Consider the following 26,765-nt stretch of genomic DNA (forward strand, 5'->3'; position numbering starts at 1 on the left):
CATTTTTAAGAACAAAGGTGATGTTCAGAACTCTGTAAACTATAGAGGAATAAAGATGATGAGCCACAGAATGAAGTTATGGGAAAGAGTAGATAGCGAGGGTGGACAACTTCAAATACTTGGGGTCAACAATACAGAGCAATGGTGAGTGTGGTGAGGAAGTGAAGAAACGGGTCGAAGCGAGGTGGAACAGTTGACCGAAGATGTCTGGTGTTCTATGTGAGTCTCCGCAAGGATGAAGGGCAAAGTTTATAAAACAGTGGTGAGGCCGGCCATGATGTACGGATTCGTGACGGTGGCACTGAAGAAACAACAGGAAGCAGAACTGGAGGTAGCCGAAATGAAGATGTTGAGGTTCTCACTTGGAATGAACAGGTCGGATAGGATTAGAAATTAGCTCATTAGAGGGACAGCCAAAGTTGGATGTTTTGGAGACAAGGTTAGAGAGAGCAGACTTAGATTGTTTGGACATGTTCAGAGATGAGAGAGTGAGTATATTGGTAGAAGTGTGCTGAGGATGGAGGTGCCAGGCAAAAGAGTAAGACCAAAGAAAAGGTTGAGGGATGTTGTGAGGGGAGACATGAGGAAGATGCACGAGATAGGCTTAGATGGAAAAAGATGACACACTGTGGCGACCCCTAACGGGACAAGCCACAAGGAAAAGAAGAAGACCCTTTATGAGTATTTTCTTCTCTATTTTTACGGGTTAGATTTTTTGTTGTTGTTTTTTTTTGTATTGTATGAGTATTTTTTCTGTTTTTCGGTCAAAATCTTTGTCCTCTTTTTCTGAGTATTTCACTCCCGTTTTTCTGGGTATTTCCCCACCCCCTGATTTTGTGATCTTTAAAAAAAAAAAAAAAACTCACAAAAACAACATTTGTTTTTCATACAAGAGAATGCAATGCCCTTCCGTAACCATGTGATCGGTAGATGGCGAAATGTTCTCTTTTTTTTCAAATGGGAAGTGCATCTATCTCAGTAGTCGCATAAATTGGTAAATATTCATGTTCAATCTAATAATCAGGTGAAATGAAAGAGGTATGAATGATATAATCGTGAATTGAAATCTCGTGTACGATTACTATAAAGAAAAAGCAAACATAAAAGGGAATTACGTTTGAATTTTATAAATAATGACAATGATCCAAAACAAGCTTGTGATTCGGTCACCTTGGATGCTTGACTAAGGTCGCGTCCGTTATTGTGTCCGCAAACATTTAAAGACATTATTCGGTGGCCTGGAAGTGCAAAACAATATAACAAAATATCGAACCGAACATGTAAAACTTGAGGGCGGACATTTTGTCGGGGGGGGGGGGGGGGCGTTGCAAACTCCCTCGACCACGTCTACATGGACAAGACAGCAAAAAGGGGATGAGGCTAAAAAGAAAGCCCACAAGTTAAGCAAACGGCCGAAATAACGGAGTGTTCTCTCCCGTCGTCGTCTAAAGATTCAATAAAAATAAAACCAAAAAAAAAAAAAAAAAAAAACGAAAAGAATGCGTGTTTGCTAACTAACCTTGTTGGTTGAAATCATTGAAGTATCAGGCGCTGGTAGCCGTTAGGAATCTTCGAGCTGTTTTCTTTTTTCAATAATTTAATTTCTGGAGAATGTTTTGACAGCGTGAAGACTGTTTGAGATTTTTAGACAAGACGGCCTCTTTTTTCAAAAATAGTTTGAGTAGAGTGTAAAGAGATGGCGACGAGGAGGCAGAAAGTGCAACTGTTGGTCCGACTGCTGCTGCTGGCGGAGCTGTTGGACGCCAGCACAGAGGCGGAATCGTCGGACAGAAAAATTAATCCGGAGGTGAGTCGACACTCAAACATCCAAGGTGAAGAATGCAAATTACTGTACCTCCATTTTCAATAGTTTAACTCGGGAATTGTCGCGTTTGCTGGCCAGCGCTAAAGAAAGAAATTGACATCACAGCATAAAATTAGATCATCAAGTACTGATCCCCAGAGTGGAAAGTTAATTGTTGCAGCACTAAATTCCCTGAGCTACATGTTATCCTCCCAAAAATTATCCGATGGAAAATCCAGGGACATACTGCGCAAGCGTAACATTTAGCTGTCGTACAAGTGTAAAAAGAAGTTTAAAAATAATGTAAAACTAAAAACCACGTCTGGTGACCCTGATGACTGCTTTTCTTTTTAGTACAACACTATTTTTCTTTTGGGAAGTGTAACAAAAAAAGCACAAGTAAAAAGATGGCCAGAGTTAATACTTTGATTCTCCCTGAAGGTATGCTGAACTGGTTCTGGTTCTGAATAGTACAACATTATGGACCTTCAACTCTCGAACACTGGTGGTCAAACTTTTAACACAACGTACCTCACAAAACTATTCTTATCCCTCCCCAAGTAATACCACCATTACCAATGTTAACATACAGTAGTGTATTAAGCCCAAGAAGTAGTATTAAGCAGAGTTTTTATTTCTAAAAAAGTACGTAAAAGTAATTGTAAATATAATCCTCTGTAACATTTTGCAGTTTGAAGATTACAGTGTTAAAACATGGGAACCCCCCCCCCCCAAAAAAAAACAGATTAAATCTAAATGATTTGTACTAAAACGTTAAATACAACTGAACTGTACTCAGGCATTTGAAATTGACATCTGTTGAGGTTCCACAATCGCTATGAGGCTGTGAGCAACACGGGGATCGGAGATGCCTTCCTTTATAAAAGCTGTTATCCACGGCATCATTGCACCCTTATTGCTTTTCTATCTATCAGTTCATTTCATTCTAATGTTATTGCAGAAAACAAAAACAGCTGAATAGCACAATTGTTACTGCTTGACTATTCCAGGATACACCCAAATTCAGCTCAATGAGAATGAAAAGATGACAAAATGAGAGAAAATATGAAAATGCAAGGGGGTTAGAGACAGAAAGTTGTTTTGAGGTACAGTATAGTGTTTGTGGTCTGTGTCAATAAAACACGTGTAACGGACGATAATGTCAACAAAAGTCTCTTATTGTTGGCCAAGTGCAACATGGGAAGGGCTTTGACCGGGGTGAGCGGAAGCAGCCCATAATGATGATAATCGCGCTCATGAAAACGCTAAGCAGTGCTGAGAATGCAAAAGCAAGAAAGCACAAGAACGCAAATGGGGAGAAATCTGAGTTTGTATTGTGGTCGGGGCAGAGTCAGAGGCAAATTTTGTGGGCATGAGAAGGGCTTTGAGAGCTGCGCGTCCGCTAATATTTAGGGGGATGGGGAAATGTAATTGTTGACATCTGTCTTAAGTTAGGGCTCAGCATTGTGGGAGACATTCTTAAGTCTCTCGGAGAAAGAGTCAGCTGTGGAAAAACACTGCCCACTGATAAGAAGCAGAAGCTTTTTGGCCTTTTCAGTGTCTTTTTCGAGTAATTGCAATATGAAACCAAGCGTCCCGGATGACTGGTTTGATCAACCACTGGTGCCAAACTTCTTAGTCGTTATTATTCCAGCTGTCCTAGTGGAAAGGTGTTACATTGCTCTAATGACCTACATTCAAGTGCCTAACGAAAGGGACAATTTATGATTCAAATGTAAACACAGGTGCTGACTCATAACCAAAGTCAAAATCCAGATTTGAAACAAGAGATGATTTAACACTTTAAAGTTGGCATAATTTTGCAAGCTGTGCAACCAAGGACACCAAGAAGCTCCCAAAACTGCTGATAGTTAGCTAGCAACCTGTACTCTAAAGTAGGTACTTTACACATTAAGAGTGCAGACCTCCGGCATTCTTGAAGATGAGAGACAAACAGTCGTTAGTTAAATATATAACGATTTAGTCATTTTGATTAAATGTCATGAAGTCTTGCATGGTTGAAAATTTATATTGTTGTAACTACTTTAAACATTTCTCATCTGCTAAACAGTACTGTACATATTTTAAAATAAAATTAGTTTAGATTCTTTCGGGCTGTGTAGCCATGTTTTTTTTTACATGTATTTATTTTAGCAATGTTGTGGTAATAATAGTCACACTGATAAGTTTGTTCAGTAAAGTAGTGATATGACATGTCAAATCAAGAATGAAAACGCCAGTTTACTCGTATCTTGATGGGGAAAAAAAGCATACTGTAAATCAACATAAAGAAGGCTAATTTATTCATTTGGGATTCTGGAGAGGAACGAAAACTTTCATTTTGACAGTGAACTTGCAAAGGTATTCGCTATTCATATATTTTCCAGGATTTGCACCGAAAAGTAACTTGTTTCCACAGAAATTAAAAGGGAAGTTCACCACTTAGTACTAAAACATACAAATGGCAAAATGCAGGTGCCAAAACCTTTTATACTTTGATGTACATAGTACAGCTCAGGTCATTCATCCATCCATACATTTTCTGTACTGCTTATCCCCACTAGGGTCGCCAACCAATCGCAGGGCACATAGAAGCCAAATCCATTCGCTCTCACATTCACACCTACGGACAATTTAGCGTCATCAATCAGCCTACCATGCATGATTTCGGGATGTGGGAGGAAACTGGAGCACCCAGAGAAAACCCACGCTGGCAAGTTGGTGAACATGCAAAATCTAAACAGGGGGAGTCCGATTTGAACTCACAACCTCAGAACTGTGTGGCAAATGTGCCAGTAATTTCGTCTGCTAAAGAGAGTCATATTGTGTAAAATGTGAGTGTGAAATCTTTTAATTTTCACACTCCTCATTGGGGTTGGTCTTTCATTTGGGATAAGTGACTGTGGCCTTTTTACGCACATATATTTTCACTCTTTTTCCTTCACCGCATTTGATGGAAATCTGTTTTTGCGTAATCCTGCCAACAAGCAACCCATGGAAAAAGCAATCCTATAATAATTGCTGTTTTAACAGATTGAACACATTTGCGTGTCACTCTGAAAGCAGGGCACAAGCTGACCTCAGTGTTGGACAAGCATTCAACTTTTAGCAATCGCTCTTCCCTCGATGAGTAGCGGTATTAATCTTGAGAAACACCATTACATTGTAATAAGTAACAATTCAACAACTCATGGGACAAGATGTATCCTGTATGCGTTCAAATAACCTAATACAATAATTTGCTTGGCCCAATTTTATTAGGTAGACATCAACATAAGAGTGTGTAAATTGTGTAATTAAACTTGTTCAATTTGTTACAATTGGTCATGTCAAGCCCATTTTAAGGTTACACCTAGGTATGCATATTTTTGGTCAAGGGTAGTCACTTGGCAATAAAAGTTTAAATGTAGTGGTTCATACTTCATTTTTATGGCCTCTTAAAAGGAAGACTGAGAACCTGAAGTCAACAAAGGGTGTATTTAACTAATTACAGTCCCCTGTGTTACACTGCTTAGTTGCACAATGTGATGAGGATGTTTACCAAATGTGTTCAATTTGCCAGTGGTCAGCAGGTTTGTGTCATTGTGAGTAACACTCACGGACAGCGGATACGGATTTCCAAGTCATTTCCTTTGGTTTGAGTCTCAGACAGGAAGTGGGCATTTGGTTTTTCCCTTGGTCAATAAAGCATCTCGATTGTGGGACATACGGTAATGCACTGATATAAGCAGCGATCTGTTCCTTTACTCATAAAATATTTGGAGGCTTGGCAGCCATATGAGATCATTTAATGGAAGATAGATGGATGTCAAAAGGGGGAATGTCCGGTGAGGACAGTGAGGGGGCTGTTGTTGACCACAAAAGAAGCCATTGTGGCCATGAGAATGATGCAATTTCTGAAGAAAGCTAGACAAGGAATAATGATCAAGCTCAAATGAAATGAAATGGATGTAAATCAGTGTATCCATATGTACATCCTGTATCAAATTCCAGCCTGCTTTTCTTTTAGGTCATAAAAAATATTTTTGACTGGTTTTAAGATGCCTAAATTAAATACATGCGTTATCACTTGGGTAACTCACGTCATAGTGTTTGTGAAAGCTGGATATTTAATTATTACATTAAATATAGTGGAACGCGAGAGATCCAACGGTCTGCTTATTGACGCCTGATTTGATCCTTTTTTTAGGTTTTTAGGTTTCTTCCACCCATTTTCTGGCTTACTGACCAGGGTCAGGGGGGAGTTGCTATACCAGATGCCAACCAGGACGTAATGCAAGCAAGAAGTAATCTGATCCAGGGTCAAACTGTGGCCATCAAAAAACCTTCATTAACCCCCCTGGCATATTGAATAACACCACTGATAATTTTAAGTTAGCACAATACAAATGTTACTAAAGTCTTAACCTTACAATGACAAAGGCCTGATACAAAAGTGAGTCTCACTTTTTTACATTTGTATAAAAGAAGATTAACCACTATAAAACTTTGAGGGTGACTTCAGAGTTGGGTTTTTTTTGTTTGTTTTTTTTTACAATATTGTAAGTACTTTAGGTGAACTGAACATTTAAACATTATACAGTTTACCACACGCTCCAATGGCTTTATATACAGTGTATGTATGTGTGTAAAATCTATGTGGCCCTGGTGAGGCAACTTGGTGGGACATAAAGTTTGTATTTTTTGCCACAGGGAAGAAAGACAGGAAGGAAGTTTATTTTGTTTGTTTTGTTATAGACAAAGACACACCCCAGTCATAACTGGTGGGTGGCCTCAGGGCGGTCTCCCTCAGGAGTGATTGATGTTGTTACAGGAAATTAGGTCATTTCGAACCAAGACAAAAGGAATTGTTACCACGAAAATTATATTTGCAGGGACGTCCCATGGTTTTCGTGAGACCTTATTGTCCTTGGCCAGGGAGCGGTGGCGTTAACGTCAACTGACGCATGTGTGCATATCCCGGTCACTTGCAAGCATCGTATAACAAAATGTAACAAGCGATGGAAGTAATAATGTACTTCAATCCATTTACGACATCCAAGGGTTAGCAATGTGATGAACTTTGTGCATCCAGTACATCTGGACGACCACCATCGCTGTTGATCACCCTTTTTTTCCATTGGCTGGGCCCGGATGGAACAACTGACTCGCTTTCTGTCCTCCTGGCACATTCAAACTCCCTTCCTATGCAAAATGGACATGCTCCTCTTTCATTTTTGACCATCACAATTAAGTCTTCCATGTGGGTGGTTGTGACTGTATACTTAAAACCGCTGACTAACCCGTGTTTGTTCTGTGAGGATAAAATAAAGTAAATCAGTTGACAGTTGCGTACAAACTGTTTCCAAGAAACATTTTCAAATATTCAACTTCAAAAGCCTTATTAGGGTATAGAGTCATCGTCTGCATAAATACTGACGATTTCCACTTCCTGGCACCTCTTAAGTTACTCAACTTATTAGTAGTGCAAAAATAGCATCGTTCTAAAGTGAATAAGACTTTTCATGTCACTTGTAGAGGCCCTTATATGAATGCATGGAAGAATGTTCGGAGCCTTAAAGGTAAAACAAGTACTCCGTGTCATACATAAGCAGTGTTTTGAGTGAGTTGAAGAAAAGGGAGTGTGTGACAAAGTCTTAAATGTCAGTCAAAGTGATCCTGAAAGAAATTTTTCCTTGTATAGTAAAACCTATGAGTTTGAACACAACAGCATTTGATCTACATTAGGAATCAATTTCTACCATAGCGAAATTCTGGATTTCGCACATTTGTGAAAAAAAGAAGTTAATCACTTCTATTTGTAACCTGTTGACCTTAACTTCTAAAGAAAAAGATTGACCTTGTGGTGGTGCTGGACAAAAACTGTTGGTGTCTCCTATCTGCAGTGATTTATGTACAGTATGTACTATATCACAGTTGTCAAACCAGGCCCAGAGGCCAGATCTGGCCCGCCACGTGGTTTTATGTGGCCCCCGAAAGCAAATCAACTTCTACAATTCTTCTGAAAATCTGTCTTGAAATTTCAAATTGTCATATACATAAATGTTAACGTTGAGATATTATAAGCATTTTAGAGTTACCAAACATAAACAATGGTTTCAAAAAAAATTCATTGATTTCTGATTGCAAAACTAGTCCATAAATTTTGTGTGTAAATATGATGATGAATTCAAGAGTTTTATGGTTTCACAGTCTTAACGGCCCTCTGAGGGAAGCCAAATCTAAAATGTGGCCTGCCACACAAATGAGTTTGACACCACGATATCACTTTCTTGAAACCGAATATGGTTTGAGTACTCACTGATACAGTACCATTTCTTGATAATGCGATTACCTCTTGCAATTGTGATGACAATCTTTTTTGTTTAAAGAAATACTGTTTAAAAATACACAAAAAAAATTTCACTCAAATAGAACACTTTTTAGCATTTTAAAAAATCACTGACATTTTAACATCCAGCTGCATGTTTTTCCAAGTCTTGCTACAAATTTCACTTAGATGTAGTCTGTGACATAAGGTATTTCATTTACACTGCGCCTAAGTCTGAACACTCAGGAGTACTATCTAACAGGTATACTGTACACACAGACACAAAGAAGAACATAGTCTGAGTATAAAGAGTAAGAAAAATACATGACAGTATACTTTTTGAGAATACCACAAGTTATAAAATAAAGCTGATGAGACAACTTCAGTGGTACTTTATCACCTTTATTCCCCAGCTCGGCTTCGTGACGAGATCCTGATCCTGGACGGCATTTTCCCGACAGCCTGCCGCCACAAGTCGCTGGGGGGCTATCCCCGTCACCACCGAGTGGTGTTCATGATCTATTTTGCAATCGCAAACAGTATTGTCACATGTTTTTTTTTTTTTTTTTTCTCTCCACACGGCTGACAAGACTCCCCCACCTGCCCGGAAGGTTTACAGATCAGGCTGGTGGTATTGGTCTCGGATACTTTTTGGGAGTGCAGATGTACAGTGTTGGTTATTACAACGTTATTACATTTTTAAAATATCCTTTTTATAGTACAGCACTTTCAGATGACTGGGTGGGGTGGGGGGATGTTTTGATACTTGACTTAAATAATTCATACTTTTTAACAAAATAATAAAACTGTGCTCTTGATTCGTTCCCAAATCAGTCAAGTCTGTATCGACATCACCTACAGAACGACATTTTGCCCCCTTACTTCAAGATACAACATACCAACAATCAATTCCATACGGTCAACGTCACCCTTGACTCTTGGATTATTGGCCACCATTCCCAATTCCATTAAGATGCAACAATCTGCCATGTTTCCTCTTCTTTTTCCCCACTTGTGTGCAATGCGTTTCTATGAGACAGTAAGTCTTTATGTGTGTCCACCACTGCCCAATGTCTGAGTCAGAACCAGAAAGGGCTCATTCAAGGGTAAAGTAGTGTAAACACTGAAACCTTCATGTGTCCCTGACACAGACCAAGAGTGAGAAATGAAACCTTCTTCCAGCCAAACTCGGTCAAGTTGGATCAAAATCAGTTCTTGCGATCCTCGAAACTGTACTGTACTGTAAACCTACAAGGGCTGAGTGTGGAGTTAACGTATACTTAAGGATGTCTTCACAGCATGTGGACAAATGGAGCATACTGTATGTTTTCAGAAGAGAAGCTCTTCAGCAAGCCTGTCGTCGTCTCATCACTGTGTTTAGCAAGCACAGGCAGCAGATGGACTTTAGGGCAATGATTGATGGGCTCTGGGTGTGGTCCCGAGGCACTGGGTTTTCCATGAGAGGGCATAGAGGAGAAGGGGCGGACTGATGGAGCAAAGACAGAGACTTTGAGGTTTGGATGTGATGTTCAGAGTTCCCTGTTTAATTACTGACTGACGCTGGAGCGGCTCTGGAGCCATCTGCTGAGGTTTGCTCTCAAGGCTTGTGTCCCACCCTGGGAGACTCCCTTTTCTCTTTTTGGTGCGGTGGTCTCCTCGTGAGAACGTGTGCCTCACAGTTCTGAGGTTTGGGGTTCGGATCAATGCTCTGGCCTTGCTCATGTGCTTGCATGTTCGTCCTTCTGCTTCCATCAGTTTGTCCAGTTCTTAGTTGGAACACGTGTCATGTTAATTGAAGATTTAATTGTCCATTGGCATGAAGGTGGGAGTGTGGGTCATTGTTTATGTCCCTTGACATTGGCAGTCGATCAGCCCACAGTGTCCCACACCACGTATTCTTCCAAGTGAGGTGGGATACAATTCACCTCACCTGCAACCTATATGGAATGTATGATAGAAAATGGATGGATGTGATACATATATAACAAAGTCTTACTATTACTGCATACAGTTTTGTTTTGTTTTTGCCCAGCTCATTTCATGATTTAAGTTTTAAATTGGGAATAGGGAATCATACGGTAGTACTTAAATGAGAGAATGCTATCATAATGCTTTCTTTAGTTGCAATATTTGTACAAGTAAATACAAAAATTCCAGTTAACTTTAAGAACTATATTAATATTTTGTGGTTCTAAACAACATTATGCTGTACATCTTAAACTTTAACACTTGCACAATCTAATAAAACTTTATCATTGTGGTTTCAGATAGCATTGGTGTAGAACTGCTCCACATCAAATGTACGAGAACTGTTTCTAATATTTTGACCCTGTGTTTTAACTAATTCAAGTAAATTGAAAAGTGCCCCACCGATTAATCGGCCAAAATTAGAGCTTTTTTTTTTTTTTAACACAGACACAATAATGCAAAATAAGGCAAACATAATGACATTGAAGCATACATTAAAAAAAAAAATCTCCCAAAAAAGGCAATCGAACAATTGTTGAAGCATGAAGGGACCGTAAAAAAAGTTATTCAATTCATCATATGTAAGTTTCTTTCGGCTTGTCCCGTTAGGGGTCGCCACAGCGTGTCATCTCAGATGAACACTTATATTTGTTTGACACAGTTTTTACACCGGCTGCCCTTCATGACGCAACCCCTCTTGGGGAGTAGAGGCCCCAGTGAGATATGAACTAATGACCCCTGGTTTACCAAACCAATGCTCTAACCACTGAGCTATGGGGCCTAAGAAGATGTATAAATATTATTAAAATTAAAATTATTACTTGCGTCAGGAAGGGCATCCGGCGTAAAAATTGTGCCAAACATATATATGCGTTCATCTGAGATGACACGCTGTGGTGACCCCGAAAGGGACAAGCCGAAAGAAACACACACACTCTTAGAATTAATTGGTTATCGGAATTGTGTTCTGCTTAATATCGAAATCAGCATCTGCCTCAAATAAATCCATATCCATCAGGCCCTAAAATAGAATATTATAATCATCTCAGTGTGATGCATTGGAATCAAAAATTACTATATCAATAACCTGTTAAAGTAACTGTTCTGATATTGTCAAATATCACTTATCAAAACTTGGCATTAATATACTTGTAAACGACTTTCTGTGTTATACGTCATCTAAAAGTGCTGGTGGGGGCGTTTTCCCCATGCTGTACATGTTCCGTAATGTTTTTGTTCTTCCAGGCAATGAACAGTTTGCAGGTGAGTTTGATGTTGCGCCTGACTTACCTGTATTTTGTTGACTTACCTGTATTTTATTGTAACCTTAAAAGGTACTGCCAAGTAAAATTCAAACCTTCCAATACCCATGATTTAAAAAAAAAAAAAAAAAAGGCACTTTACTCAAAAGAAGTGACTTTTACATGAGGATATCAAACTGGGTTGAGTTTTGCGTTCACAATAGCCTCAGTGTTATTTATTCAACTTTCAGCCACAGAGAGAAAGAAGCTGTGTGGGAGAAGTGCCGAGCAAAGCCGCTGGCATCTTTCCAGGTGTCGACCCAGCGCCGCGGTGTAATGGTTTTTCCAGGGGAAAGTAAGGTCACGTGAAGAACTCAACGACCATTGCAGCACCGACACCAAATCAAACGAGTAACTAGCGTGTTAACTTTACGGCACAAAATCACGTTATTTTTGTACTCAAAAGAGGGAATTTCCTCAGTCGGTTCCTGGCTTGCAGGGGTTTTGCTGAAACTTGAGCTGTGTTTGTTGTTGGATGGGGTGCTTTGGATCTGTTTTTACTTTCAGTCAGCAATATGTAGTCCCACACTGATGGTCAAATGGCTTTTGGAGTTTGACATCGAATGAGAAGATGCCAGAGGCGTGTTAGACGATGTCGCTCCTGTTGGCACAAAGGCACCAAAGCAGTTTATTTCGTGCATCAATGTGGAATGTTTTTTTTTTTTTTTAAACAACAGCTGGACTTAATACTCCAGCAGGAGGTTTGCGTGATTCGGATCATCCATACACATTCTGTTCTGTTACCTTGGTTGCGATTCAAAAAGTTCAAGACATGTTGTGTCAGTGTTGTTAAGGAGTTTTCAGTCTGTTTGGAGTTGAGCAATTTTCTTCTTTTGGTTTCGTCATTGTTTTTATGAGTAACATAACATTCTTTTTTGTGTGCTTTTTTTAAGTCTTGGCTGCAACAGTACGGTTACCTTCCTCCAGGGGACATGAGGACCCACACGCAGCGCTCCCCTCACTCTGTCTCCTCAGCCATTGCCGCCATGCAGAGGTTCTACGGCCTTACGGTCACCGGCACATTTGACAGCAACACCATCGAGTGAGAAGCCTTACATCACTTTAATCCTGTCAAAATTCACTTCCATCCTACTCTACTACAATGAGTACACGTGCAATGAAATCTGTGGTGTCTGATAGGGCGATGCAGCGACCTCGCTGTGGTGTGCCAGACAAGTTTGGAGCTGAGTTGAAGACCAACTTGAGGAGGAAGCGTTACGCAATCCAGGGCCTGAAGTGGACCAAGAACCAAATCACATTTTCGTAAGTGATTATTGAACATCCATTCATGTCATTTATCCTGTTCCGGGTCATGGGGTGCTGGAGCATGGGCTATCCTAGCTGATGCAGGACTAAGGCAGACTAGGTTTTGTACTGGCTGGCGAGCTAGCTATATTACCTTAGAGGTTGTGAGCACCAGGTTGTCCTCAAATTTCTTGAATTACATGTCTGTCCAATCTCACACACACAAATTGTAATGATAACCAAAAGTCAGATGAAAACACAATAAAGAGGTCCACGCCTCAAGGCCATAAAGTCAATTCCTCGGATTCCAATTTTCTGTGTCCCAGCTGTGTTGCCACTTGTTTCTAGGCAGAATTTGCAGGGCTACAATCATTTTGACCACTGATGCCCAAGTTGCTGTCACAGAGATCTGAGGCACATAAACATATTACTGTCTCAGAAGAGCTCTTACAATGATAACATACTTTCCAGAATACTCCCCAACTTTCTCCTAGTGAAATTGTCAGTATTGTATTATTTTCCAACTTTTCAAACGCAATATTTGACCCTCCTCAGGATACAGAACTACACACCAAAGGTGGGCGAGTACGAGACTCATGAAGCCATCAGGAGGGCCTTCAAAGTGTGGGAGAGTGTCACCCCACTGCGATTCCAAGAGATCCCGTACCATTATATACGGGACAAGGTGGAGGAGTTTGCAGATATTATGATTTTCTTTGCTGAGGGTTTCCACGGTGACAGCAGCCCTTTCGATGGCGAGGGAGGTTTCCTGGCACATGCTTACTTTCCTGGCGTTGGCATCGGGGGTGACACCCATTTTGATGCAGCTGAGCCTTGGACGATTGGAAACCGGGATCTGTTGGGTAAGGCTCCACAAGGGGAGGGATGAGACATTTTGATAAATGGAGGGTGTTGTCTAGATCATACCTCTCATTCACAAGATCAAGTCCTGGGAAATGTGTGTGCATTGTACAAGGGCTGGCGTGTCCTATCCCGTGTTGGTATGAGGAAGTGGATTCCCAAAGTCCTGCTATAGAAATGGGGAAGTGTTTATTTCTGGATTGCCAAACAGCTCCTTGAGTCAGTCTTCACATGACCTACAAATGTATGCATGTTTTACTGTTTTTGATTTACAGACAGGTCAGGTATTTTTGTGCATGTTAGTCACATCAAAATCAGCGATCAGACTTCTCTTATGGGAAAACTGCATTTATTCATGAGTCTTGATATTCATCTTAAAGTCCTTCTTCTATTTTCTTAAAGTTGGTCTCATCAGAAGGTTTAGTACATATCACCTAAAAATCAAGTGAATTATTTGCAGTTACCCTAATACCGGCCTACAACCCGCAACTTTTTTCAAAAAAGTGAAAGAAAATGTATGAGCCAATTATGCCGAACGGCGTGTGTCACAATTCAACCACAACGGCAACAGCGTTTGTATACAGTGATTAGATCAGTTTTCTTCACATTTGCCATGCAGAATCACAGAAGAATATTTGAATCATTTTATCGTAGGGATTAAAAGAATACTGAAGCCTTGAAAAAAAACGTTCACTGAGTGACAACTTTGTAAATGCAACGGAGACGCTGTACCAGGGGTGCGGAAACAGATTTCCAGTTTGAGTTATTTTTGCTAAAATTATTACTATTGCTTTTATAAATGGCTGTGGTCCCAATACGTTGTGAATTTTTGGGTAAAGTATGTATGTTTCACAATTATTCAAAAGCTGATCCTGTATTATTTGTGTTCTAAAGAGTGCAAACAAAAATAAGCACAGACATCGCGAAGAATCGCAGATATGATATTTGTGTCAAACGTTTGCACAAGATTTAAGCACAAATCTGCACGAACGAGGCCCATTCACCTTTCATCATAATTTTTTGCTTTTTTAATGAAACATCACTTACCTGGTTTGTCATAGTCTAAATTGTGCACATTTGTCATTAGGTCAACATCATAGTTCTGTTTGGGGGTGTTTTCCCCATGCTGTACACGTTCCGTAATGTTTTTGTTCTTCCAGGCAATGACATATTTCTGGTTGCCGTGCACGAGTTGGGGCACGCACTCGGTTTGGAGCATTCCAACGACCCCTCAGCCATCATGGCTCCCTTTTACCAGTGGATGGACACTGAGAACTTCCAACTTCCTGAAGATGACCTCAGAGGCATACAACAACTTTACGGTATCTATCGGGTTTGAAATTTCAATCTCAAATTTCAATATATTTTTTGGACTGTCAAATGGCGTGTGATGTAAAGAGATTTTGAAACTCATATGTCTTGTTCAGCTATTACAGTCATTACTTAACTGGCAAACCCCCCCAACTTTTCATTTTAGGCTCTGGATCAGGACCTCAGCCACCATTTGTGACACCTCGCATGCCGACGGACACAACCCCCAGCTATACACCAGACAAGCCTCGTTTTGGCCCAAACATCTGCGAGGGACACTTTGACACCATCGCCATCCTCAGAGGAGAAATGTTCGTATTTAAGGTAAGGCGGACAGATCTTGTACTGATGAGTTGGTTAGGCGCTGTGAGGACATTTGTTTCCCATTTTTCTCCCAAATCAGGATAAGTGGTTTTGGCGAGTGCGTAACAACCACGTGATGGATGGTTACCCCATGCCCATTGGTCACTTTTGGAGGGGACTGCCTACCCTCATCAATGCTGCTTTTGAAAGAGAGGATGGGACATTTGCTTTCTTTAAAGGTTCATCTTGTTTTAGTATTCCCCCCCCCCCAAAATATTCCAGTTTTATTTGAATTGCCATTATTTGTATCGCCTCTATCTCAATAGGTGACAGATACTGGGTGTTTACTGAATCTATTCTCGATTCCGGTTACCCCAAGAAGCTGAAGGAAATGGGCACTGGCCTCCCTAGAGATCGGATAGACGCCGCACTTTATTACACGCCTACTGGACAGACGTACTTCTTCAGAGGAGACAAGTCAGTCTTAACTTTTTGTCTCTCTGCTTAGGCAGAATGTAAACTAAGAAGTTCAAGTGATAATTCCCATGTGGACTGGTAAGCACTGTCATAAAAAATGGCTTATTGGTCACTTGAACGTAAATACTGTAAATTAGTGGAGAAACTGGAGACATTAGCTGAATCTGAAGTTGGATTTAGACCTGCAGTATAAATACTGCATTACAAATACCATCTCAGATCAACAACACAGAAAATGGCGAGGTATTGATTGTGACTACTATAGCATAACATCCCCTTCCCTTTCATTTGTGTAGGTATTACCGTTTTAACGAAGCATCCCGAAGTGTTGACGATGGTTATCCAAGGCCTGTTAATGTCTGGCAAGGAGTCCCTGACAATATAAAGGCAGCTTTCATGAGCAAAGATCAAGGTAAATTTAGTTGTTACAGGTGAACCGACAAGCTTTCAAAGTAGACATAAGGACATTTTTGGGGGGAGGGTCTCAGGTTACTTCTCCAGTTTTGCTGTGCAAATTACAGCAGACAAAGCCAAAGGAGCCAAGACAAGAATATATAGAGGAACCCCAAAGATCAAAAACAATCTCTTGAAATAAATGCTAATATGGGAATGTGTTGCTATTTTCCATCCATCCATTATGTAGCGCTTTTCCGGTTCGGGTCGCAGGGGAAGTAGCTTCAGCAGGGATACCCAGACTTCCCTTTCCCCAGCCACTTCTTCCAGCTCTTCCAGATGCGTTCCCAAGCCCGCCGAGAGACATAGTCTCTCCACTGTGTCCTGGGTCGTCGTCGGGATCTCTTTCCGGTGGGACATGCCCTGAACACCTCACCAGGGAGGCATCAAGGAGCCGTTCGAATCAGATGCCCCAGCCACTTCATCTGGCTCCTCTCAATGCGGACGACCAGCGGCCTGACCCTGAGCCCCTACCGGATGACTGAGCTTCTCACCCTATCTCTAAGGGAGAGCCCAGACACCCTGTGGAGGAAACTAATTTTGGCCGCTCATATCCGGGATCTTGTTCTTTCGGTCACGACCCACAGCTCATGGCCAGAGGTGAGGGTAGGAAAGTAGATTGACAGGTAAATTGAGAGCTTCGCCTTTCGTCTTAGCTCCCTATTTACCACAACGGACCAAAACAAAGTCCACACCACTGCAGACGCTGCTCCGATCCCTCTGTCAATCTCCCGCTCCATTCTTCCCTCACCTGTGAACAAGACCCCAAGATACTTGAACTCCTCCACTTGAGGAAAGATCTCATCTCTGACCTGGAGAGGGCACGCCCCCCTTTTCTGACTGAGGACCCTAGTTTTGGATTTGGAGGTGCTGATTCTCATCCCAGCCGTTTCACCCTTGGCTGCGAATCGCTCCAGTGAGAGCTGGAGATCACGGCTTGATGAAGCCAACAGAACCTCATCATCTGCAAAGAGCAGAACCGAACACCCTCTACCACTCGGCCGCGCCTAGAAATTCTGTCCATAAAAGTTAGGAACAATATCAGTGACAAAGGGCAGCCTTGGCGGAGTCCAACTCTCACTGGAAACGAGTTCGACTTATTGCCGGCAATGCAGACCAAACTCTGACAGCGATCGTACAGCGACCAAACACCTCATATCAGGGGGTTCGGTACCCCATACTCCCGAAGGACCTCCCACAGGACTCCCCAAGGGACACAGTTGAATGCCTTCTCCAAGTCCACAAAACACATGTAGACTGGTTTGGCAAACTCCCATGCACCCACGAGGATCCTGCCGAAGGTGGAGAGCTGGAACAGTGGGTTCCACGGCCAGGAGGAAAACCACATTGCTCCTCCTGAATCCAAGACGCGACTTCCCAACAGACCCTCCTCTCCAGTACCCCTGAGTCAACCTTACCAGGGAGGCTGAGGAGTGTGATCCGTCTATAGTTGGAGCACACCCTCCAGTCACCCTTCTTGAAAAGGGGGACCACCACCCCAGTCTGCCAATCCAGAGGCACTTTCCCCGATGTCGACGCGATGTTGCAGAGGTGTGTCAACCAGGACAGCCCCTCAACATCCAGAGCCTTTAGAAACTCCGGGCGAATCTCATCCACCCTTGGGGTTCTGCCACCAAGGAGCTTTTTAATCACCCCGGTGACCTCAACCCCAGAGATAGAAGAGCCCGCCTGAGAACACCTAGACTCAGCTTCCCCGTGAGAAGGCATGTTGGTGGAATTGAGAAGGTCTTTGAAGTATTCTTCCTCCCGACTCACAACATCCCGAGTTGAGGTCAACAGTGTCCCTTCCCCGCTATACACAGTGTTGATGGTGCACTGCTTCCCCCTCCAGAGACGCTGGACGGTGGACCAAAATTTCTTCAAAGCTACCCTGAAGTCGTTCTCCATGGCCTCACTGAACTCCTCCCATGCCGGGCTTTTGCCTCAGTGACCAACGAAGCTGCATTCCGCTTGGTCAGCCGGTACCTATCCGCTGTTTGGTAGTACCACAGGCCAGAAATGCCCGATAGGACTCCTTCTTCAGGTTGACAACATCCCTCACTGTTGGTGTCCACCAACGTGTTCGTGGGTTGCCGCCACGATGGGCACCAACCACCTTACGGCCACAGCTCCAGTCGGCCGCTTCAGCAATGGAGGAGCAGAACATCGTCCACTCGGACTCGATGTCCCCGCCTCTTCTGGGACGTGAGCAAAGTTCTTTCGGAAGTGGGAGTTGAAATTCCTTCTGACAGGGGAATCTGCCAGCCGTTCCCAGCAGACCCTGACAATACGTTTGGGCCCGCCACGTCGGACTGGCATCTTCCCCCACCATCGGCGCCAACTCACCACCAGGTGGTGATCAGTTGACAGCTCCCCCAGCAGAATGATGGAGTCGCCAGAGGGGGTGCTCTCTAGGACTCCCTCTAAGGACTCCAAAAAGGTGTGTACTCTGCACTGTTGTTTGGTGCATAAGCACGAACAACAGTCAGGACCCATCCTTCTACCTGCAGGCGGAGGGAGGCTACCCTCTCATCCACCAGGGTACACACCAACGTACAGGCCCCGACCCGGGGTGCAATAAGTATACCCACACCTGCTCGGAGTCTCTCCCCATGGGCAACTCCAGAGTAGAACAGAGTCCAACCCCTCTCAAGAGGAGTGGTGCCAGACCCCAAGCAGTGCGAGTCCGACCATATCTAGTCAGAACTTCTCGACCTCACGCACCAACTCGGGCTCCGTCCCTGGCCAAAGAGGTGACATTCCATGTGGGACCAGCTCGTCAAGGTCCCCACCTTTGTCCACCGCCCAGCTCACATTGCACAAAACCCCTATGGCCCCTCTCACAGGTGGTGAGCCCATGGGAAAGGAGACCCAGTTTACCCTTTCGGGCTATGCCCGGCTGAGCCCCATGCGTGCAGGACCATCGGCCACTAGGCGCTCGCCTTCGAGCCCCGCCTCCAGCCCTGGCTCCTGAGGGTGGCCCCAGTGACCCGTGTCTGGGCAAGGGAAACCAAGATCCAATTTTTGTAGTCATCATAGAGGTTTTGAAGTCGTACTTTGTCTGGTCCCTCACCTAGAACCTGTTTGCCATGGGTGACCCTGCCAGGGGCATGAAGCCCCAGACAACTTAGCTCTTAGGATTATCGGGACACACAAACCCCTCCACGATGATAAAGTGACTGCTCGAGGAGGGGTGTTGCAATATTCAAGTGTTAATTTTCTGTAGAGTCCTGCATGTGCACAGGTTAGATACCTAGTAGTGCTCTAGCAACAGCCCCTTTTGCCCTGGCGAGAAAAGTACCGTTTGCTTGGAGCCCATTTTATTTATTTTAATTCATTAAATCTCAAAAGAAAAAAAAAGTATTCTTCAATCATCAATTCCCAAACAATCCCAAAGTGTTTTGATATCAGATTAAGTTCTTGCGAGAATTGAGCCTCTCGGTGGTTCGCTGTGCACACAAGGTGCTGCTGTTTGATCACGGGTGTGTAGAATTTATGTAGCCATTCAGTCAAATTCTTTGATTTGAAAAAATGAATTCAGCGCCACATGTCTTTAGCATCCATCGCTCAAATGATATAAAAATGTGCCGTATCCCTTTCTTATCCTCCCCAGCGTACACCTACTTTTATAAAGCCAATAAGTACTGGAAGTTCAACAACCAGATGATGCGCGTGGAGCCCGGATACCCGAAATCAGCGCTGCGCGATTGGATGGGTTGTCCCAACGAAGACCCCAAGACGGACGGTGGAAGAGGCGGCCACGACAAAGACAAGGAGCGGGACCACAACGACGACGACAAGGACAGAAGCAGAGACAGGGAGACGGACAAAGAAAGGGAGAGAGAGACGGAGACAAAGGTGGAGCGAAAGGAGGAAGTGGAGGACACGGAGGTGATCATTATCGAGGTCGAGGAGGAGGGGAGGGCGGGAAGTGGCGGGGGGGCGGCAGCTGTGGTTATTCCTTTGTTCCTGCTGGTGTGCGTGATCGCAACGCTGGCAGCTTTGGTGTTTCTCCGTCGCTACGGTACTCCTCGCCGCCTCCTCTACTGCCAACGTTCCTTACTGGACAAAGTGTAGTTGGAACAGGAGAGGAGAGGAAAGAGAGAGAAACAAATGGAAGGCGCAAAATGCGATCAAATGTGAGGAAGCGCCAGCACGTTTGACTTTTGAGACCACTGCGAGGTTCTGTTTGCTCTGCGCCTCAAGCACGCCGACCTTCCGTTTGCTTCTCTGTCTTTGTGGTGACTGACGCCAGCTCACGGCTGTTTGTTTTGTTTTGTTTTCGCCTTTTTCAATGTCTACTTTTCAAGTTGACGTCATCGGTCAGCGTTTGTGCCCGCTTCACGGCGTACCATTGGAACGTGTTCGTCTTTGTGTCAGCAAATTCTGCATTTGAACCCCCCACCCCCACCAGCAATATACAATATGACACACACACAGACACTCATGCAAAAGCACATTTCTTTTAAAACCACAAACTTATTGGTTTTTAACCTTCTAGTAAAACATTACCGAGCCAGTGTGAACCATGAAAGGGAAAAAACCCACCAGCATGAGCAATAAACTGTTTCCCCCTTTTTTATATAAATGATGATGCTGTCATTATTATTATGACTATTACTATTATTGTTGTTGTCTGTGTAATGAATGTGTTTTTTTTCTTTTGTACATTGTCATTAAAAAGTCCTGCTGGACAGTGACATACATTTTGAAAGTGGCCTTAATTTTATATGTGGGAATCGTGAACTTGGGATGTGGGTTATTATTTGTTATTGAAACTTGATTGTTTTTTTTTTAATCTTCAAATGAAAATAAATCAGAAATCTGAAAAAATGCTTCCATTTTTCATTGTATTTGTTTACCATTTTACAGTCTGGTGCTAACTTTTCTAGTCAGGGTTTAAAAGAAATCACACAGCAATGATGATGATACTAGTGATGATGATAATAATGATAATGATCTGGTTTTCTCAATTAGATTCTGTCTATGTTCTTTACTTTTTGGACATTTCCTACAAAATAAAGACATTTCAAAAGTATTTATGTGGTGTGAGTTTCACTAGGTTCTTCTGCTTCTACCAAAATGTGTGGATGGAGTCCATATAGCAGCTACCGAGGCCTTCAGTGAGGACTCACCCGACTTAATCCACCAATATAGAAACTATTACTATTCAAAAATGAAATATAATGCCATCCAACTGTAACAAGTAGATCATCTGGAGAAGTTCATAATCAGAAAAGGTATCAAATAGGATCAGCCAAATGGTACATTTCAGGGGCAGTGGAAAAGTAATGAGCCCAATTTAATATAAATATTTTTTTCACAACTGCTTACGATGGACCACCTTCTTTTTCTGACGGGCATCCATCGATGACTTCATTTCTAAAATGGCTCCCAGAAAGAGGAAAGGGCTAAACTGTTTTTTTTTTTTTTGTTTGTTTGTTTTGCTTTTTTAATAAACCATCAAACAACATTTAAAAGTCTAAAATGTGGGAAAAAAATCAGGCTCATTACTTTTGACTACCCCACATAAAATACATTCTACTCACCAAAGACGCTGATTATGAAATATTTTAATGCGTGTAGTTTGTTACAGTTGAATTTGATCTGCCCTGACCAATCAGAAGGCAGTAAAAGGCTGACGTTGTGGTGTTAGGATAATTTGAAATCTGATTGGTTGGTTACATTCCTCCTATAGTTTAAAGCATTATAATGAGACACCTAAACCATGAAATTTAGTTTGTTAACCAAAAAAAAAAGAAAGAAAAAAAATCAGCCAGTATGGAATCATCCGTTTGTTCACAGCACGTCAGAATGTTGCCATACATTGATTTTTTTAATCTTCTGCCACGAAAAATCTCTTGAGGGTTTTGTGTTGAAGAAGAAGCCAGAAGTGATGTATTTTGCAGACTGGTACAGCAGCGGAGTCGAGTGTCTTTACCTATTTTACTGGCGAGAAATTAGCTGTTGTTTCAGCGTGTAAGCCCAAAATTCCGGCTCGTTGTGTTGGTGGATTTTGCTTGAGCACTTGGGAGGATTGATTCACTCTTCACACGTTTCCAAAAGACCCAAATCTGCAGTAAAAGCTATTTAGGTCGTTGTCTAGCCCGCTCTAGTTTTCTACCGGGGGTGAATGTCGCTTGTAGTTGGTGAGCGATTGTGAACTGTGCCAAACTGATTTGGAGCTATTAGTGCCGAGATGTTTTTCCAGTTTAACTGCATAGTCTCTCTTTGCAATGTTAATTTCTTTAGTCAGCAGGGTCATGGGGAGTGCTGGAGCCTATCCCAGCTGTCAACGGGCAGGAGGCGGGGTGCACCCTGAACTGGTTGGTCGTCAATCGTCGGGGACATGGAGATAAACAGCTGCACTCACAATCACACGTAGGGGCAATTTAGACTGTCCAATTAATGTTGCATGTTTTTGGGGACGTGGGAGGAAACTGGAGTGCCCAGAGGCACTGGAAGAACATGCAAAATCCACACAAGCGGGTTCAGGATTGAACCCGGGACATTAGAACTGTGAGGCCAACGCTTTCCAGCTGAGAGCACTGTGCTGCCACACACAATACAATACAACACAAAACAATAACAAAATAGAAGTACAAAGACAGTTTAGTAACGTGTAACACGAGCTAACCTAGCCAAATGACGTATACTCACCATAGTCCAATCCAATGTTCCAAATGGGCGAATATTATTTCCAACAAATATTCCAGAAATGTCAAAAAGACAGGAAGGCAGTGTGGCGTTTGTGTACATGTGTACTTGTCCTAAAGCAGCAGTATTGATAAAAAAAGCTCTGTCGACAGCCATCCTTTTCCTTACAGGAACACTCTAGAAATCCGCCTCAGACGAAGTAATCCTTCTCTCAGAATGTAACAAAAGATCTGCGTCATAATAACTTAATAAAGAACGTATAGTAATATATATCCCAAGTCAGGGGTGTTTAACGTGTCCATATGCGCGGGCCGCCGTGTCCCCCAACGCGGATGTATTTACTTCCCCGGCATGGGTCCTCTTGCGTACGCTACATGCACAAGACTTGTAAAAGGGTTCAGAAATTGAACAATTAATGGGCCAGTCATTTTGAATATTTCATTGAGTGCGTCGTCCGATGAAGTGTCCGGTGCCATCTAAATACGACTTGAAACGACCAGGTGAAATGGCCCCGGTCGCTTCACTCGCGTCCGAGATATTCTCTTCCTCAAAAAGAGCTTCAGTCTCAGAAGGCGCATCCGAACAATCCAAAAATCGCCATTTGTTCATCTGCCATTGCATTTGGCACAGCGTCCCAGGGTGCAGTGTGATGCCTGCACATGATGTCACAGGCAATATGGCCGCCACTGGGATGTCAAGTCATACTTTCCCAACTTTGCGCTTTTATAAAATGCTCCCAAGCTCACTTTTTCCGACTCGTATTATCATAAAAGTGATGAATATTATATGTAGTTTTGATAACAACCCATTTTAAAATGTAGATTTTGGTGTCAGTGGAACTTTAAGATACATCAGCCAGCATTTCTGATTCCAAACCCGCCAAGTCTGTACTAAAAACAGTGCGGCCAAGACAAACACAACAAACCGGAGAGAATGAACTTCTGAAAATAGATTAAACCAGTGTGCTGGAAGCAATATCAGAATTTAGGTTGTATATGTAGGTCAGTGCTACTGATTGCATTTTGTCACTTGGACGCTCCGTCTTTCTTGCTCCCCAACCACTCGGCTCTCGATTAGGGGGGCTCGGAAAATGTCAGGCCCAGGAACTGGGCTGGAAAATGCGGAAAGCGTCCAAATTCTAAGTAGAAACAGGGATGAAGACGATCGAGCTGCCGCGCAGCAGGAAAACTCATCTCGGCCGTATGCTCGTGTGTTTTCCTGTTTCTATAGGATCAAAGAGCGGGACGAGGAGTAAAGTATTCAAAGCGTGGGTTTTTTTTTCTTGAAATTCTAATACAATACTAATATTGATGAAGTAAATGTGGCCACGCACATGTCTGTGTCAAATATCCCGTCAGTGTTTTCTGTGTGCATTAATGTCTTGCTGTCTTCTTCCATCATGAGACCATAAAAGTTCAAACAGCAAGATTCGGAGTCACTACTTCAAAATATGGCCACAAGTTAACAACTGCCACAAGGGCGTCACTACAAATGCAAAACTGGGATGTGTTTTGACAGCGACACAACTTTAGTGCAGCAAAAGGGATTTTTTAAAATGTTTTCCCCCTTAAAAAAAAAAAGAGGGCGCCCAGTTGTCTCCACTTTGATGCAATGTTTTGAAGAGTCGGGGCTGGGGGCGAGGGAGGCTGGGTGGGGGGGGGAGTCACGAGGCGATTCGTAGGATGAGTAGGAGTGTGCGAGTGTGAGGGGTGGGGGCGAGGTTGGTGGGGGGGTTAAGTCCAATGTCTGGAGACCAGAAACAGTGCAGAATTCCATGAGCTACATCTGGAATTCCAACTGCATCCCAAGGATCACATGCGCAGCAGGACATGGCAACAAGATGGCGGTTTGGCATGGGTAGCGCTGTCGCTATTACCTCGAAGTGGCCGACAATGTATTGTATACAATAAACCCGTGTTTACCACGGTGGTTGCATTCCAGAAAAGTCCCACAATTATATACATTTATATGCTTCAACTATGCAATGCGGGCCAACTGTTCACGTGGACATGGTGTAATCGGACAATTTCCTGCCATTTCCTCATACTGACAGTCCTGGGAATGTAGTCAGCCAAATGCGTTATGGGAACACAGAAAATATTTTAACAGTTGAACTACAGGCTAAGCATTGCTCTTTACTTGCACATGCATTGGGATTTGTGAATTTGTTTCAGAAATCTGTGCCTTGTACTTCAAACTGTCACTTTACGGTTGTGTTCTTTGGATCCTCAAGAAATTTGGCGATGTAATAGATGCATAAAATTAGACTACTCAGTCGAGTGTCTTTTTGTGTTAAGGAAAAAAAGTGAGTCATTGCTGCCACATTAGAATCATATGACATATCAAGCCAACAGTATCAGAGCTGAGCAGGAGAGTAACTGCACTACACTGACCTAAAAAAAAAAAAAATAAAAAAAAAAATAAAATCAGAGAGGCACTTAATCTGCAATAGGTGAACCACGATATAGCGAGCGATTACTGCATTATATAGTTTGTGTCATGAGACAAGAAATGTAGCAGTGGCTTTCAAGTCTTTTTTTTTTCCTGTCTTTCCCTGCTGATTCTGCAAAGTGAAGACAAGAATCAGCACAACTCTTTGCATAGTTTCTTTTTTCTCCCCCTACTCCCCATGTAACTAGAGAAGTTTCTCTCTTTCTACAAAAATGAGCCGCTTTTCCAAAAGTACTTCCAACCAAGATAAAATGAAGACTTATTGCTATATTATACTGTGGAAAGTTACAAGGTGGCCTCATGTCTCATCAAAATGTAAAAAGCTCATTAAGTTTTTCTCATTGCAGGACACTTCCTGTTACAGTTTAATGCCTTTAGCCTGCAGGCCGATAAGTGGAATTTTCCCATTAGAGGAGGTTCTGCTGTGGTCCATTGTGGCTCGTATAAGGCCCGGGCTGTATATCAAAGCGGCAGGAATGGCGGGACAAAGCTCAAAGAGGGAAGCCTGGGTAACTTCCCCATTAAAATGAGAATGAGTGTTGAACTCTGCCTGGCAATGAGGACGCAGGCTGAGGTCGTTCGTGCGGATGCCGGTGAGTGGCCTCATTGGTGACGCGTGGATTTCATTTGCGTGTCTGCCACATCCTGCTTCGTGCACCTTGGATGATTCAATTCACGGTTGAACATCTTAGTCCGAATGAATATATTTTTTCAATAGTGCAATTGAACTCACTGTTGCCCCCATTTGAGATTAATGTTATCATCCAAAAGCCAAAATAAGGTTACGTGCCGGGTGTGGGGCAGGGGGGTGCTGTCTCTCCTTGAGGGAGATTTTGAGCGGACAAAATAGAAATGCAGGTGCAAGGAAGTTGAATGATGAAGAAAAGACATCATCTCACGCCGCCCTGTTTCCCCTCCCCCACAATCCCGTCAGGAAAACTCCTCTGACATGAGATGCTGATTCAGGCTCTCCTTCCTGGTTGTGCTCCAGGGCTCGCCACCCTCATATCCACAAGGAAACCCCCTGCCAATGGGAATTAAGTCAGCATCGGGCTCAGTTCATCCCGTCATTTCACGTTTGAGGCCTTCTCCCTGCGCTCTGATTATCTGGTACAACCTGATGCGTGTTTTTTTTCTTCTCTTCATCTCTCTCTGCAACCCTCCTTTTCTGCGGCATCTGGTTTCTATAAGCACAAAGATGTCGTCACAGAGAAGGGAGGTGGTGGGGGATCGGAGGCCAAAGTCATAGGGCCTGCCTGGATGGCTTTGATCGCGTCTCCTCTCGTGTTTCTTTGCAGCTTTCTCTCCGCGATGAGAATCAAAATCTATAAGATCTGCCAGAAAAGGAGGCCGAGAGCAAGAATAAAAGCACATGGAAGCGGGAGGAAAGTCAACGGGACATGGCGAGATCATAGAGGCCACGTGGGGGGGGGGGGGGCTTTCAAAGAGGAGCACAGCGGTTTGGTGCGATGAGCACTGGACACAAAGACGTATGCGGTTTTACCGTTGGGTGGGGGTGGGTTTGCGTGGGAGGAGTTTGCTTACAGGGCGAAAGAATATTGCTTGAACGGCATTCTTCTTACCAGCAGTGGTCTTGCTCAGCTCCACGGTTTTTACCGTTGAT

General features: G+C 43.0%; 1 protein-coding gene across 1 annotated transcript; it reads left to right on the forward strand.

The window, feature by feature from the left end:
• The first annotated feature begins 1,395 nt into the window (after window positions 1-1,395).
• On the forward strand, window positions 1,396-21,071 carry mmp14b (matrix metallopeptidase 14b (membrane-inserted)). The gene is made up of 10 exons (XM_061838219.1): window positions 1,396-1,807; window positions 12,277-12,425; window positions 12,524-12,646; window positions 13,184-13,491; window positions 14,650-14,811; window positions 14,967-15,124; window positions 15,204-15,342; window positions 15,430-15,580; window positions 15,877-15,992; window positions 19,647-21,071. Exons 1-10 carry the CDS (start codon window positions 1,697-1,699, stop codon window positions 20,108-20,110), a joined length of 1,881 nt encoding a protein of 626 aa, XP_061694203.1. The 5' UTR covers window positions 1,396-1,696; the 3' UTR covers window positions 20,111-21,071.
• Window positions 21,072-26,765: the final 5,694 nt, after the last annotated feature.

The sequence above is a fragment of the Syngnathoides biaculeatus genome, chromosome 13 (genome assembly GCF_019802595.1).
Source record: "Syngnathoides biaculeatus isolate LvHL_M chromosome 13, ASM1980259v1, whole genome shotgun sequence".
NCBI classification, from domain to species: Eukaryota; Metazoa; Chordata; class Actinopteri; order Syngnathiformes; family Syngnathidae; genus Syngnathoides; species Syngnathoides biaculeatus.